The following is a 16,753-nucleotide window of genomic DNA, read 5'->3' as shown; positions in this document are numbered from 1 at the left end:
TCTTCATCTGTAGCTGGGAAGGGTAAGCCATCTCTGAAGTTGATGTCAGCGCTGGGAAAACCCTGCCATGATCCAGGAATGATTTTGTGTTGTTCCAACAAGGACAGCTTCTTAGGAAAACAGCCAGCATCTCAGACAGTTTCCACTCCTCCTTGTTCTTGCTTCCTTTCTCCCTCTGCAAAAGCCTTTCCACATTTGCATGAATTACAACTGTCCTGTTGCAGCAGCAAAAATTCAACCTCTGAAAAACTTTATTAACCTGTCCCAGGTCTCCCTCTTGGCCATCATGTCCTTTAGCTAACACTGGGAATTCCTCATCATCTGCAACAGTTCTGTTGCTAGAAAAGGATGATTTCCAGCCCTAAAAACCACCTCTTTCCTGGGAAGAGCCAATTCTTTGGCAGAGAGTTTGGGGCCAGCAGTGTCCATAAGCAAAGACTCAATTTAGTACCACTACAGATGGGCTTAGCTTCCATTGCCTCTTTTCTCACAATAAATAGGACTCTTGCATTTCACTCAGGGTACTGCTGATGCCAGAGTCCTTGCCCACTCAAACACATCCCACCTTGCAGTCATTGCAGAGTTTTATTTCATTTAAAATCCGCTGTGTTAAATATTTTTGTTACAAGTTCTGTGTAGGGGGTAAGAGTAATAGACTCTGCAGGCACTAGCAACCCCCTCACCCCTCAATTCACGTGTGCGCTATCAGATTAAGAACTGCCCCCCTCCCCCCAGAACCAGCACCCGAGGGCTGGGATACCCATTCCAGTGAAAGGCCTGCCCCCCAGCTGTGCCGGCCAGAGCAGGCCAAGCCCCGCACGCAGGAAGCCAGCAGTCAGAGCCACCGCCAGTGAGCTGGGTGTCACGGAGAGCTGCTGGGGCTGGCTCTCACCCCCACATCGGGCAGGCAATGGTGAAAGGGCTGTCCCCAGAACAGTGCTACCTCCACACGGGTCCCGCCCAACAAGAACATTCACGCCACAGTGACTGGGCTGGTGAAAGACAATTGCCAAGGGAAAGTAGGGGAGCTGCCACCCCGTGTTACTGTCTGTGGAGGGAGTGTAACTAGGGCACTGCCAGAAGCATGACACCTACCTCAGGCCCTGCTCTGACCAAAACTTTTCCTGCAAGTGGCCTCGGGGTCACACCACCCTTGCAAGGCAGATGAGTGTGAAAGATTTTCAAGCAAAACATGGACAGGACAGTAGCCTTTCCTCTCCTCTCCCTCCCAGGAACCTTAGTGCTAGGCAATAAAGCTGACCCTGCCATGGAGGGGCAGGGAAGGGTACCCTAGCACAGCAGCAGCAAGCAGTTTCCAGTGGTATAGAACAAGCTAGAGGTGAGAATTTGGTGCTCTGAGGGAGAGGATGCCACACAGATGGCTCTGGAAAGGCAGTGCCATTAGTGGTTGGCCCACAGCATGGCAGTTCTTGTGAGATACTAAACCTTCATTAAACAAAATAGGAAAGGAGGTAGGAGCTATCCCTGTAATTCCCTCTGGGACAACTCCAATCACAGCGGAGGAAGAAAGACTGGAATGACCCCTGCCAGTTCCTGAATGCCCTGCATCGTCCCTGCTGGTGCTGCGGCCCTGTCCTGGGTGGGTTGTGTGGGGGTGTGGCTGCCCTACAGGTCGAGCAGCAGCACGCGGGGATCCTCCACCGCTGCCTTGATCTTGCGCAGGAAGGTCACGGCCTCTCTGCCGTCGATGAGCCGGTGATCGTAGGTCAGCGCCACGAACATCATAGGCCGCACCTCGATCTGAGGAGGGACAGGGGATTAGTGAGCTCAGCACTCCTGCCCCTGCCTGCATGGTTCCCTCCTGTGAATTCAGGGAAGACCTGGCTTCTTCCCACCCCAAATCCTCCATGCAGGCGCTCCTGGATGTATCCTGCCTGGCAAAATTACCTACCCACCCACCCAGGCTGGGTCCATGCCACATACGAGATAAGGTCCCTTCCTGGAACCGTTCCCTATCACAAAGGCTACAACTTCCTCCTTCCCACACCTAAGCAGATTATAACCAGTTTGCCCACTCACAGATAGGACAAAGTCCCCTGCACGGCTCAGGCCAAGTACCAGGGCCAGCAAAGGTGCCCTATGCCCATTAGTCTCTGCTCCTTCTTCACACTGAAGTGTTTCAGAAGTGACACCAAGTCCTTAGAAAAAGGTCCTCAGTCTGCTGAGCCCTATCCTTCATTCCCTAAAACCTCCTGTGCAGGTCCACCTACCTTGCCTCCCACAGCCACAGGCCTGTCAAAGATGGCATGCATGCCTAAGATGGCAGACTGGGGTGGGTTAATGATAGGTGTTCCAAAGAGTGACCCAAAAACCCCACCATTGCTGATTGTGAAGGTGCCACCATCCATGTCTTCAATGGCCAGTTCATTTTTCCGTGCCTAGAAGTAAAAATAAGGTCTTAGCCACACAGACCACAGAGAGCAAGGAATGAGGGTTTGGACATCCACTCTCTCTCCAGGAATAAATACTGATTGCAAGAGCTTTGCTTATTGATTTGTTCAGCTGAAAACCAGCAAAAATTGCTCAAAAATGCACCCCGTGTTTAGTGTGAACATCTAGTGGCTTTGGGGAAGGATTCTCTTGCCTTTGCTTCCAACTCCTGCTTTTGCAGGAGACAGACACAGGGACTGCTACCCCAGGGCAGTTCAGCCTTGGCCTCTAAAGACAAAGGTGAAGATACACCATGCCACTAATGCACAGATTGCAGTCTTCTGGAAGGGCAACAAGTAGAGCTGTCCTAGAAGGTAAAGGAACAGCCAGCCATGTAACTGGATCACTCCCCACAGCACAACTCAGTGTGTTAGAGGTCAGAGATGATGACACAGAGACCAAATCAATACATGACGATCCAGCATTTCCAATTTCCATTCCTCCAAACCCCCTTCAGAAAATTTTCCTTACCTTCTCCCCCAACTCGTAGATAGCACGCTCTATGTCAGCAAAGTTCATGTTTTCTACATTCCTAACCACAGGGACCACCAGACCCTGGGGAGAAGCAAAGTCCATGAATAGCAAATTCAGTGCAGTGACACACAGATAGCTGTCATGAGGCAGGAATCTGGACAGAGGCCCAGAGAGCTCCTGCCTCCCCATCAGCCCACAGCAGCTGGTTGGCAGAGCTGCCTCACACCCTGGTAGCCTGACAGGAAACCTGGCATGACACATGTCAAAGGCTGACACCTTAAATTGAGCCATCATCTTTGCCTTTGCTAGCCTGTCTCATAAAATCAACCAGGTCTCTCTGGAGCCAGCTCCACATTAATAAATTCCCTGGTGAGGCACTGGGAGATTTCAGCTGGCACCTCTTTCCCTCACCTCTTTTTGCTGGGCCTCCCCTAGACTTTGGGAGAAGACAGTGACATAACTTCAGTCCTTGTCAAACCTCTGCTTCATAGAAGAACCTTCTAATCAAGAAGGTAATTCACTAATTCAACAGCTGTAACTCCATCCCATACTCTCCCTGGACAGACACATCTCAGTGGAACAGCACAGCAAAGTTAGCCAGAGGACAGGATGCTCAAAGCTTTTACTATGTCATGGATTCATTACAAGAAAGGGTTTCCCTAACCTGGCCCTACTCATTAACAATTGAGATCTATATTGACCCTGTTACCAGATCTCTTATTGAGATTAATATAGTGGTAGAACATTCTTGGTCTGATAAAAATCAGTCTTATCAGTTAATTTCTGCTGAAGCAGAGTACAAAGCTGAGCTGGCTCAAAGTATATGATCATCCCATACGAAAGGCTGTGGGAAGCAGGGACAAAGTATCCAAGGTACCTACCCGGGGAGTTGCTACAGCAACACTGATGTCCACATAGTCCCTGTACACAATCTCTTTGGTCGTGTCATCAATTACTAGAAAGAGAAAAAACTTGTGTTACATGTGCAGAACCTCAGAATTGACAGAATAAGGGTTTGACATACTAAAAAAAAAATCATAACAACTTGCTGATGTCTAGCTTACACATAACTCCAAAGAGTGATTCCTTGCTGTACCTGTGGGAGAGGCACCAGGATAGACAGAAAGAAAATAGTCCACAGTGTTCAGTCCTCCTGAGTTATTCTCCCCTTGGTTAATCTGTTCTTCTGCATTTCAGCAAGCACCTCTGACACACCCAGAAACTGCACTGTGCCTACAGCAGCCACCTCTACACCAACCAGCAGGCTTCTGCAAGCTGCATATGCAAGGCCCCAGCCCCACTCCTGGTCACCCCTTCCTAATCGAGTCCCTCTTGGCAAGCTGTTCTCTGCCTATGTGAGTGGCTTTAGCAAAATCAGCAGCAGCATGCAGGACTGTCCCCATGTTTTCTGTGCACTTGACTTGCTTCTCCAAGCTACTACTCCTACCATGGACTTGGCCATTCGCTTTCCCCCATTCTGCCATGTTCCCTAGACATGCAAGTCACCAGCAAGGGTCACCACTCACCTGCATTCACAACAGGCTGGTCCTGCAGAGCAAAGGCTGCAGCTTTCACAAAAGCTGACATGAAACCTAGCTTCAAGTTGTGCTTTTTCAGAAAGGTATCCTTGTGTACAGCTCTCATCTCCCGGATGTTGCTGCGAAACACACAGTAACACTGGTGAATGGGGAGTGCAAGAAAACCCTCACTCTGTAACACATTTCAGTGCCAGCCACAATGATGTAAATCTGCACCAATGAGTGGGAAATCTCCAGTCTGCTGCAAAAGCCTTCACGTGTGATATAAACATGGCTCTAAGGTTCCTGCCAAAGGATCAAACAGAAACTGGTCCTGGACCAGGAGCTCCACGGCCACGGTAAACCTGCAAGGACCACACTGCCAAGAACAGAAGCAAGATGCAGCATGGTATATTTCCTGCTTAGGCCTGATATAGGTTGCCACCTATTCTCTGGAGACAACAGTGCTCATACCAGTGTGGCACCACAGACAGCAAACGCAGGTGTGGCTGGACTGACACAGAAGGGTGAAAAACCACGATGTGGCAAAAGCAGTAAACATGCAGGAAATAATATCAAAGTGATCAAAGGATAAGACCTCAACCACTCTGCAAATTCAGCACCAGACAGCACAACACCACTTTTGAACCCAACTCTCTGGCTTTGGGAGTTGAGTGAATATGAAAGGAATTTTCCCAGGAGCTATGGTAGTGGGTGCCAGTCCACCCATAGCTCTTGACCAGACAAATAATGTTTTCCCACTATTTCTACTAATCATAATTGAGACCATTTACAAAACATCAACCAAGCTGTGGCTACAAGCTCTGCCTATTCTGGCCTAACATCAGATGCTGTGGAATTGCATGGTTCATCCCTTCCCCCTTCAGAGACCTTCAGTCTTTGAAGAGAGTTTCACCAAGGAGCAGGATTTTTCGTGGCTTAGAGTGTTTGTTTTCCTGTGTCTAACCTTGTTTAGAGTTAGGATTACCGCCCAAAGACATTAGTGCCTCCCAAGACACAAGGGCTGCAGCAATGAGGATACGACTTGCTATGGAACTGCCTCATTAAGGTCTCCTCCTTTCAGACACTGACCCCCCGTGGGAAGCAAGAGGCCCCAGCACAGGTCTTCACAAATCACCTTCACAGTAATCAATCCAAAACACATTACCAGATGCAATGAGAGCCCCAGGCTGGCGTAAAGTGACACCTCAGTGAGCCTCTGAGAGGAGATAAAGCTGCAGCACTTCCCTCCAATCAAGACTATTTTGCCAGCCTTATTGTTCTGAGATCCAAATATTTACATGTTTTGTCTTAAGGAGTAGCATAGTATTTCACAAGGCAATTTGATTTGGGCACAATTTCCCCTTAATGCACTGTAACATAAGCTGCCCACCCTCCAAAGACATTAGTGTGCTCAGTCCATGCAAGCACTTGAGTCAGGAGCCCCCCACCTGCTTGAGAGGATAGGGAAGGGTGCTGATCTGTCTCTAGAATGCTGTACTATTTGACAGCAAAGGCCTTAGGCCTAAGCAATGCTCACCTGAAAGGCTGATGAGCCCTGGAGAACCAACTCACTGGAAGTTAAACACCTCCAAAAGCAGTAACCTGGTGGAGTGGCAGAAAGCAGATGCTCCATCTTGCTGTCTTCTAACAGCCACTATATGCAAGTGATACTAGCCCCTTCTGGTCTTCTGCTCAACATTTACCAGTCTTCCACCAAAAAGCCCACAGAAGAGGAATCAGAGATTACCCCTATTACAAGTAGCAGGTGATGCCCAAGGAACGACAGGCCATTAGGAAGCTGTGCACCCCCTCATACCACAACACCAACGTGGTGAAGATGTGCAGAGTATAGTACATACCTAAGAAAGAGGGCCCAAAAGACATGCTGCCAGTGTCTCCAAAGAAAACCTGCAAGGGTTTGACTGCTATTTAAAGATTACTGCCTTAACCTGTTTCTACTCAAAAACGGAAAAAGAGGTTTACTCCTCACCTCATATCAATCTCATTGAAAGTGGTCAGCATGGCACAAGTATTCTGAGCCTCTTTCAGCCGCTGAGCAATACGCTGACGCATCCTATTCATTTTCACCTGCAAATTAAAAAGGTATACGCAGAAGCTGCCTAAAGCTCAACCAAGGGCAAAATGCACAAGAAACCCAAAAGGCCCTCCTCTTGCCTAGGCCAAGGCTTTTCACTCTAGGTCAGGAGCACAATGGGTTGAGGAGTTTATTTCACTGCTTGGCTCAATCACAGTTCACTTGAAAAGCAGTGCTGAAATGCATCACAGTATAGCTACTTCTGACCTCTGCATTCCTCAAGACCTCCAAGCATGCACAGCTTTCCGTGTGGCTAATGTGAGAAGAGCAAGACTGCTAAGAAAGCAGGTTGCTCAACCATGCTGTCTTAAGAATGCACAAGGCAGTTTCAGCAGCCTCAACCCTTTGCTGATGGCTTGTGGACAAACCAAGCAGATCACACTGAGTCCTTCTGTCTTGAGTCAGCAGAGCTCAAGACAAGACTTTTGCCTAGAAAAGACCTGTACCAGATTGGTCCAGGCTCTTCCTCCACACCACCTGTAAGTGGCTCCCTCATGTAGAGAATTTTCCTACCTGTCACAGCTCTACCGAGCTGGGTGTGTACAGGTGGATATGGACACATCCAGAAAGCTCAAGCCAGAACAGATTATCACCTAGCAACAGAAGTACTGGCAAGGTCCCTGCTCCAACAGCTTACCCTATGCTCTGATCTGGCACCTTTGGTGGGCACTGCCTCCCCAGGAGGGGCTGCCGCTGGGGCTGCAGCCGGCTTCACAGCAGACACTGAGGGTAAAAAACACATCAGTCAAAACCGTAAGTCAGGTAGAAAATGCTCTGAGGTAGAAAGCACATTTGAGCTCCTTGCTTAAGTGACACAATATGGAAGCAGCCCTGAATTAGGCTGGGAAGGTTCCAGGCATAGCTGAGCAATCCAGTCTGGAGCAAGCAGAGCAATACTGCGGGAGCCCTTAATCATAAATGCCTCTGTTTGATGTCTTTAACTTTATACACTCTCCCCCAAAGCAGAGAGACTCAAGAACAGGAACAAATGGCTATTGCCTCACCTGGTTTGCTGTCGATGGGCTGAGTTGACACAGGCGGCACTGGTGGCATCGTAGTGGGAATTGGTGCTGCAGCAGGGGGAGGAGCAGGTGCAGCTACAGGTTCAGGGGCTGCAGGAGGAGGAGGGGCTGCTGCTGGTTTAGCCTTGGCAGGAGCAGCTGAAAGACAAGGAAGAACCATGGAAAGGGCACCAGCTTCCACTGGCAGAGATCTGTGAGTCCAACCAACCTAAAAAAAAGTAAACCCTCAGGCAGAGTGCCTTTATGTTCTCAGCAGTACTGAGCTGACAGAAGTCACAAGTCACAAGTCACCATTGTGAAAGTGTTTTACTCATCAACACCCTTGACCTCCTCACTGGAGGAGGCTGGATGCTACAGAGAAGAGGGCACAGAAGAGAGTTAGGGAAATTCTCAACTAGTTATAGCTAAGAGCTCAATCTCCTCCAGAGGGAACAAAAGAGAAGACCCCCCTCAGAAGGAGTAAAATTATGCTTTTCTAATGGACAACAGGAGTATTTTCTTCCAGTTACAGAGGCAGATGGAGGAATTATTTAACCTCTCTCAGGATTCCTCTAAATGCTTTGCTAAATGCTAAAAAGTATTTTATTCTAAATGCTTAAAACTTCAGAAGAAAACTGGCAGAAACACAAAGGCAAGTTATAAATGCCTGATTTACCTCCAGTTTTCCTGAGTTTGAATAGAGGTGTCCCCCCTTCCACCTTGCCACCATCGGGTACCAGAAGGGCTTCAATCACACCAGCTGCTGGGGCTGGAACTTGCACTGATGTCTGAAAGAAAAGAAAATCAGTGAAATTCTCCCAAACATCAGTTGGAGAACAAGCACCCAAGAGAAGATGCCAATATGTGCAGATACACATTGTAATTTGGCACAGACAGCAGCTATGTCTCGCACTATTTGCACCAGTTTTCACACCTTCCACCAGGATTTTGTGCCAATAGTTAGAAGCTTTAGGAGATGCTGGCAGTGTAACATACAGCCTGATCTCCAGGATAGAGTCAAGAACTGACCCACTGTCAGCATCTTCCTGACAGCAAAGCTGAAAACAGAACTTGGCAGAGAATTCAGTAAGAACTTCAAGGCTTAACAGTCCTTTCAAGGGTGGATAAACTTAAAGCCTGAATTTAAAATGAACCGAAGACAACCTATGGTGTGCAGATTTCTCCTTTGCTTAAACACAAACAGGTCTCAAAACTCAAAGCATTCAAATAGGAAGGAGAAGTAAAATTACAGCTCAAATAAACAACAACATCAGTGATGATTAATCAAATGGATGAGTAAGGGTTATCAAGAATCCTCACTTAAGGCACAGGAAGTTTTCATACTAAGTAGAAAAGCTTTTCTCCATGAGGAGAGCAGGAGACACAGCCAGGGTCCTGTAGGCTCTAGCAGCTCTTAGCAGGAGAGAGGCCATACAAGGTACCTGCTCCAGAACTAGAAAAAGCTTTGGTCCAGAAACTCCTACCTTGTCTGTTTCAATCTCACACACCACTTCATCTTCCGCCACTGTGTCTCCAACAGCTGAATGACAGATATGAAGACCACTGTGAGGAGGGAGGTGTGCTCTGGCCTCCCCTTTTTACCCACAGCAGTTTCCCACACTAACCCGTAACTTTTTCATCCCAGTTCTCCACAACTTCTAAAGAAAAGACTAGCTCAAGCAATCTACTGCACAGTTAAGACTCTGATTCCAACGCAGACACCTCCCCTCATCCAACACTACCCCTGACAGAGAGGTGATGAGGCAGTAACTGCAATTCTCAATCCTTTAGAGATTAAGAATGAAGCTGAGGCTTCAATTAAATGAGGCTGCAATTAAATGCCTCATTTGTCAAAGACTGAAAGGCACAGAGCAGGATGTCAGCCAGTGAACTGTAATGCATCCCCAAGGTGTCCAACACACCAGTAACAGTGATGAGAATGTCAGGGAAGAGGCAATTGCTTACCTTTCTCCCACCTGACATCTCCTTCTGTGACTGACTCTGCAAAGGCTGGTGTGTTCACCGTAACCACGTCATCCCCTGTGAGAGAGACAAACAGACTTGACTGCTTTCAGAGCTAAAAATTTATGGTATTGCTTCATTTTTGTCATCACAACTCTGCTAAAGAGGGTAGGCCATCAGACATCAATTGCTGTCTGTCTCCTGGCTTCTACACTGATCAACATTTAAACACCAGAGAAATTCACATCTGACTGAAAGCCACATTGTGACTTGTGAATGCCAGATAAAATCTTTAGGGCCTGGGGATATAAAACCCTGAGTCATCCATGAAGGTAGGACAGCACTGAGCCTTGACCAAAGATGGAAAGTAGCTGTTGTCAGGACAGCCAGAGGAAGCAAAAGAAGCATCAGGCTGATTCCTGCCTTTTTACTTACTATGTACCGCAGTGGTTCTGAAGTAGCGGACAGTGAAGACACTGGAGCTATTTACTCTGCAGAAAGAGAGAAAAGTATGAACACAGAAGAACATTCCTCTGCAGGCTGCCAGCACCAAGTACAGAATTTACACTTGCTTAACTGATGTGAAAGGCCACTTGGCTGTTCTGATGTGTTTGTTCCAAAGGACTCCTATTTACTGTTCAAGCTGCAACAATCCAGTAAGAAAGGAACCATTACATCCTACCATCATTAGTGCTCTCAGAAACTCAGTGAGAACTGATATGTATGGAATTTTCATTTATACAGACAACCCTACAGAACCCTCATAGTTTAAATACAGATTAAGGGGTGACCTAGCCAGCCCATGCAATGCCCAAGACTAGTGCAGCAACATTTTTTTTACCTCCAGATTAGGACTGTCACCTCTACAGAAGTTTTTAGATTGCTCCCAAGAATGCATCCAAAAAACAGCTATTTCCCTCCACCATGTTTCTTCACAGGGAGCTGGCAATCTCTGCATTCCAAAGGATGATTTTTATATCTACTGACATCACATTGAAACAAACACGCTTTAGCATTTCCTCTAGCACAGGCTACTTTCTAGAAACAAAGGATTTCAAAGTATTTCAGGTTTTTATGCATGTACTCTTATGGTTATTTCCCCAAATACATTTCTATAAAACTACCTCACTAGTGCAAATCCTGACATAGGAACAACAGCTCTGTGAATGACCCCACTTCTCCTGACAGAAAATCTACCAGAAGACCATCACAGAGCAAAGAACACCTCTAGTCGGATAATCAAAGAGTAGAAATCTATTTATCACTGGTTTCCTCATTCCTGTCCCATCCCTGTCCCAGTATCTGGCTGCAGACAAAGCCTGTTTTCAGTTCCCAACCTGCAAAACCTAGATTTTGTTAGGGTTAGCTCCATACTCCTATGATGTGCGCAAGGATTTCATGACAGCCAACCATATTCTGATTCTCAGACCTCAAATCTTATCATGGCTAGAGCAGCCTCAGTCTGCCCACATGACGTTTTTTCTGTGGATACTTACACAAGCTTCCTGCTGTTTGTGTAAGCCAGTCCTTGGCTCCCAGACACACCTGTGAATGAGAAAGGACTTATATTATGCAGCTGTCCAGCCCTCAAGTATCCTCATCAAATAAAAGAAGGCAGAGGACACCACTGCCCGCCCCGAAAGAATTTTGGGACCAAATGGGGAATATATCCATGCAGAGACACCTCAGTGCCATCAAACCTGCCCAGAGCTTGCCAAGAACAGTAGTTTTGTCTTCATCTAGATTTATAGGGATGGAGAAAACAGTTATAGCTTGACAACAAAGCTAATAAGGATAACCTTGAAAAGGGCAAACAAAGCAGCAGCTACCCCGTTCAGAGCAAAACCAGGAAAGAGCTATGAGGAACCACCTCCAGAATTATGGAGTTATCCACACCCATACAAAGTATGGAGCAAGGTATTAGCCCTGAAAGAGGCACCCCAGAAAGCCTCGCAGTCACAGACACAGCTAAGGAGGAAAAAAAGGACTGAAAAGAGGGTGTAGGTCAAAGTCATGAGCCACCATCACCCCTCTTCTCTGCCCACTCCATGTCCAGAGAAAATTATTTTCCAAAACTTGCAGTAGGGAAATACTTGCACTGCTTCCCAGTTTTAGATACCCCACTGTCTTCTTCCCACACTGCTCATGTGCCCTGACACTGCATTTTTAAATTATGGACTCCTGTCCTTTTCACTTACAGGGCACTGGGCAGTTTTCCAGACTGATCTTAAAGAGAGTCAGTGTAGTAACTGGAGAACATAATTATCTCAATTACACAATGCCAGAGGGAAGAACCATTTCCCCACTTGATTTTTTTAAAAAATCAGCACAATTTCTACAGTACAGCTAGAAAAACCAGAGCTCTAAGGAAGAACAGTTTAAGCCTCGAAGTGGAGTTCACAGGCACACTAGATTTGACATGTCACTTAATATTCATCCATCATTTTCAAAGGAGTTTATTAGAGAGCTAGGGCTCTGCAACAGCATATGCTTCAAGCACTGCAATGCCTGAAATACACTGTGCTGCTGCTATGAAATCTTCACCAGAGCCAAATGGATCAGGCAGCACTGTACATTAGGCAAGGCAGGCACTCCCATGGAAACTTAGCTTATTCCACTGCTTCTTCACTACATGACTGAAAGAAATAAACCCCAATCAGACCTATTACCAACCTCCATCATCAGTTCTGCTCTTTCTAGGTAGCCTGAAATTAAATAAAAGTGTAAGACTCACCAGACAGAGGGCATCTTGCCAGAGTACAGTTCCCCTGTCAGAGAGAAAAGGATGTATCAGCATTGCAAGAAGACACACCCATCCTAGAAGGACTTTGGTTTTTCCCTGAGATCTGAATCAGACACAGGACCCACCATTCCCATGCTCCAGTCTGCAGGCATACCACTTTCCCACAGTGTGCTAGAGCAGGAGAACACCTATGCCCTTCTTTATCCTTTGCCTCCTCCCAGGGTGCTTTATGATGCAGTGATGTTAAATTTGGTACTTGCATTTTTCAGTTCTGGATCCAGATGTTTTGATCTTCTCATGCACATTTTCCTCTTTAAGAAGGAACAGATTTCCAACAAAATTTGCTATGAATGAGTAGGTAAAGGGTAGCTACTGGATATGATGATAAAACATCCGATGATGTTTACGCCTACAGTCATGAATGCAGCATCTAGGTGTTTTAAATTTTTTTTCTAAAGCTATGGAGCCTTTGAACTCCAGAAGACCAGAATTCCTCTCAGTGGCATATTTTCTACTGCTGACAGTTAGCCAGGAATTCCACATTATTTGATGTTTCACTTCATACTTGTGTAATCATTGACTGCACTCCTAGCTCAGCATAGCAGTGCTCAAAAATAGAACACATTTCAAAATATTCCAGTACTTCCCCTACTGTTATTACGTATTGGTCTCACATCAAACCTGCAGGATTGGCAAATACAAGAACTCTTTAAAAGCAATTGGAAAATAGCACTGTAGCCATGATGGAAAGGCACTTGACTGGCTTAGAATGACACCAACTCAAGAGCTCAAAGCACCCTTATCCAGCAGCTAAGGTAAAAGTTAGAATTTCCTTCACGCCTTCAGCATCTGAAGTTTGCATACAAGCCCCGATTTCAGCTTCAGTTATATCCAGGATGGGATATAACGGACCTTAAATATCAAAATAATTTAAGGAGCTGTGTGGCAAGACAACAGAGACCAAGGACCAACAACATACTTAAGCTTGGCACACCATCTACAGGACTGACTGCTGCAGCATACAAAAATGTGTTCAATGAACACTTTGTATCAAAACTACTAACAGGCCTGGAATCCACCCATTGGTGATTTAATTGATTTTAGCTTATAAATGGATTTGACTTGTTGGATACTAACACAGAGACAACTCAATGATCAATGGGCAATTCACCAGGGTTATGATTAGCTGTGCCAAGGATGCAGGCAGCCAGTGTGACTTACTGCTAAGCTCCAGCACACCACCACACAGCTGCCCTGCTTGCCAGTTCAGTGCAGGGATCAACGATCCTGAACCAACAGTCCTGCAAAACCAGCTTCTGGCAGGGCCTGCTGGAGCCCCTGCCCCACGTCTGCCTGGGTAGGGGAAAGCAGGAAGCACTGTGCAGACTTTGTAGAGTCATCTGGAATGCAACAATAACTAACCCTGGTGCAGCACTGGTCCCTGCTAACTCAGATCTGGTTTGTGTAGAGCCAGCTCTAAGCCAGGATCAGTAAGACAAACTCCAACTTAAGTGGGTCAGCCCTCCACTGGGTCAGCTCTCTAGAGCACCACAATCCTCAGCACTCTGTATTGATCATATTTTTCTCACTTTCTGTAGTGTCCAAGATAGCATAGAGTCAATCACAAATTGAGTATCAAGCAACCTGAGTTCCCCTCTATCCATTAATGTTTCCCTGGGTGCTTTATTAAAAAAAGTGGTTAAAGGCATTCCTAGAACACCAGACAATAAATTGTTAAGAAAGGAACAGCCTCAGACTGATGCAAAACCAGACAATTTTATTTGCTCAGGACCAGTTTACTGTGGAGATAAAACAAAAAAGAAAATTTAGAAGGTCTGTCCTAAAATAAATTGCTGGGAGAAAATACATCTGCAGCTCTCTTCCACCAGTGGTATCTGGTAGCAAAATTAAGGAAAAAATTGGTATCACTCTATCCTTTGCCTTTAAGGTTAAGAAATTAGGGGAAGGGCTTAATGTGAGGAGGAAGCCACTAATAAAAGATACTGTGATTTTTCTGAATTACATCCTGCAGAACTGCTGTGTGCCTATCTCTTAACCACAGTACCTCTGAGATAAACATGCAGCTTCAGGAGACACAGGACAGGGCTGCTTACAGGGCTGCTTCCTGTTCCATTTTTCCCTGAAGGAATCTTTCTGACTGCACCTCTTCCTGGATCACTTGGCTAAATCTGCCCTCTGCCTTCTACTGGAGCTTTTTCAGTGAGAATGGAAATATTTAAGTTTTGCTACGTGGCTTTGGCACTTTGGGTCAGTTTAAAAAGACAGGCTTCACTTGGGGAAAGAAATCTTGGTCTAATTAGCCAGTGACTCATGTAGCAAGTGATTAATATTTCCCTCTTGTTTCACATGACTTCTCAGAATCGTTTTTATAAGTGTTACTACGTCAAAGTGACCCTGGCATGCATGGTCCCAGGCCACACCTTTATGGAGCCATCACCTTCCAGTAGGTCACTACACACTGAAACAAAGGATGGAATACATCAGCTAAAGCGACAGCCTGTATACCAACAGCGAGGGACCAGTTCAGGTAAGGAATCTGATGAACGTGACAGTGCAGCTCATGTGAACAGAGGCAAACCAGAAGGCCAGTGCTGTGCAGCTCCAACAACAGGCAAAGCAGAAATTGGTTCTCCAGCCATGGCTTCTTGAGAGCAAAGCAGCTGCTGCTCTAACAAGGATGAGCACAAACTCCTGCTCCACACAAAAACCCCACTGCATGGCTTTCATGGGCATCAAAACAATTATATACAGCATGGGAGGGCAGGTGCCAAGATGGGATGGAGATCATGCTGAGTGGTGGACGCTGTTACTAAGACAACAGGCTCAGAACTCCTCCAGCATGAGGGGAGGATCAAACAGGGAAGAAAAAGTTCTTTATGAACTCCTGCCCATAAACAGAAGGATTTGATTCTCAAAGCACTTTACGCAGCTCCTGATCAAATCTATCTTTTCCAGACCAGCTCTTCTCTGGACTTTTTCACATAGCCTTCTACGTCTGCCTGCTCCTGCCCCAACTCTTATGTGCTACAAGCTATTGATACACATTCCTGGTTTCTACTTAATATGAATTCAGAACCTTTTCTTCTTTTACAGACAGCCAAAACCCAGCCAACCCTTCCTCACCCTCACTGACTCCACTCTTCCCCCGTTCAATCCTCCACTTCTGAATTTTGTATATGTCTACCATTCTCACTTCTGCCATCAGAGGTTTGCCAAGTTCTGGGATTTTTTTCTATCTCTCCAAAAAGCCTGTTTTACATAATAAAAATTTACTTCCCATATTGCTGTTCAAATGGAAAGCAAACTTCTACTATAACTCTTTCAGTATATCTAACAGGTTAACTAGCATTCAGCCTAAAACCTCCTGATTTTCAGACTAGTTTTGTAAAAGGTTTGAATACTCCATCTGACTTCTTCCCGTTCTTTATAATTACACAACACCACTGAGAGCTGACAAAGGTTAAATATTGCTAAAATGCCACTTTAATAGGCTTGTTTAAACTGCATTATAACCAATTTTTCTCTAATATATCTGTAACAAACTGTAACTATACAGTTACTTGTAAGTTGTTCATAACACAGTTTTACATGTATACACACAAAGGTGTCGGTACATTACAACTGGTTGTCAACGCTTGCCTACATTTACAGCATGTCTAAAACCAAGTCTCATGCTGGAAGGCTCCAGCTGGTCACTGGAAGAGAAGTGATCTTTCTCATGCCGTAGGTATGCACAAACATGTGTGTGCACATGAAGCTGAAATGGAAGGTGTGAGCAGCAGGACACAGGACCCGGCTGGCCAAGGGCAGCCCCAGGGTTAAGCAGCTGCTGGGCGCTGTCAGCCCACGCTGCAGCCAGCAGAGGCTACCACCGCCTGCCCTGAAAACCGAGCACAGGATTCAAACACCAAACCGCACGCCGGTTGTTGCCGGTCCCGCGCGGCGCGCCCCGGCCGGGGGTCTCTGCCAGCGCAGGCCGGTGGCTGCCAGCAGCGAGGCCTCAGATGCCGCTGACGGGCGGGCCGGCGGAGCCCGAGCGCGGCGCCGTTCGCGAGCCCTTCCCGCCAGCCCTTCCCGCCGCCCGGCTCTGCCGCTGCCGCGCCCTTCCCGCGGGGCCGGGCCTGCCCGCGGGGCAGCGGCACCCGCGGGGAACGGGCAGCGCCGCGCCACCGCGGCCCCCGCTGGGGGACAGCCTCGCCGGCCCTTCCCGTGCCCGGCCCTGCCGCGCCCCGGGGCGGCGGTGCGGAGCGCCCGGCAGCAGGGGACGCGTCCCGGTGCCCTTGGCGCCGCCGACCTCGCCCGCACGGCCGCCGCCCTCCCTCGCCGCCCGCTCCCCGCGGCCGCTGCCCGCGGGCCGTACCTGCCGGAGGGCGCGCAGCGAGCGGCCCAGCGCGCGGCCGAGGCAGCGGGACCGCCACAGCGGCACCATCGCGGCGGCGGCGGCGGCGGCGGGAGGGGCCGCAGGGCGGACACCGGAACCAGGCCC

At 47.4% G+C, this 16,753-nt stretch overlaps 1 protein-coding gene across 1 annotated transcript; it reads right to left on the bottom strand.

The window, feature by feature from the left end:
• Positions 1-566: 566 nt before the first annotated feature.
• DLST (dihydrolipoamide S-succinyltransferase) lies at positions 567-16,753 on the bottom strand. Its single transcript, XM_021542775.3, has 15 exons — positions 16,628-16,753; positions 12,238-12,271; positions 11,000-11,048; positions 9,939-9,994; positions 9,507-9,581; positions 9,026-9,081; positions 8,218-8,329; positions 7,545-7,700; positions 7,178-7,263; positions 6,436-6,533; positions 4,452-4,582; positions 3,807-3,880; positions 2,923-3,006; positions 2,232-2,399; positions 567-1,761 (listed from the first exon to the last, which is right to left on the bottom strand). Exons 1-15 carry the CDS (start codon positions 16,694-16,696, stop codon positions 1,627-1,629), a joined length of 1,383 nt encoding a protein of 460 aa, XP_021398450.1. The 5' UTR covers positions 16,697-16,753; the 3' UTR covers positions 567-1,626.

This window comes from Lonchura striata, chromosome 5, assembly GCF_050655825.1.
Source record: "Lonchura striata isolate lonStrDom1 chromosome 5, ASM5065582v1, whole genome shotgun sequence".
In the NCBI taxonomy this organism is placed as follows: domain Eukaryota; kingdom Metazoa; phylum Chordata; class Aves; order Passeriformes; family Estrildidae; genus Lonchura; species Lonchura striata.
The sequence above is the reverse complement of the archived record's forward strand: the minus strand, read 5'-3'. Positions and strand labels throughout refer to the sequence as shown.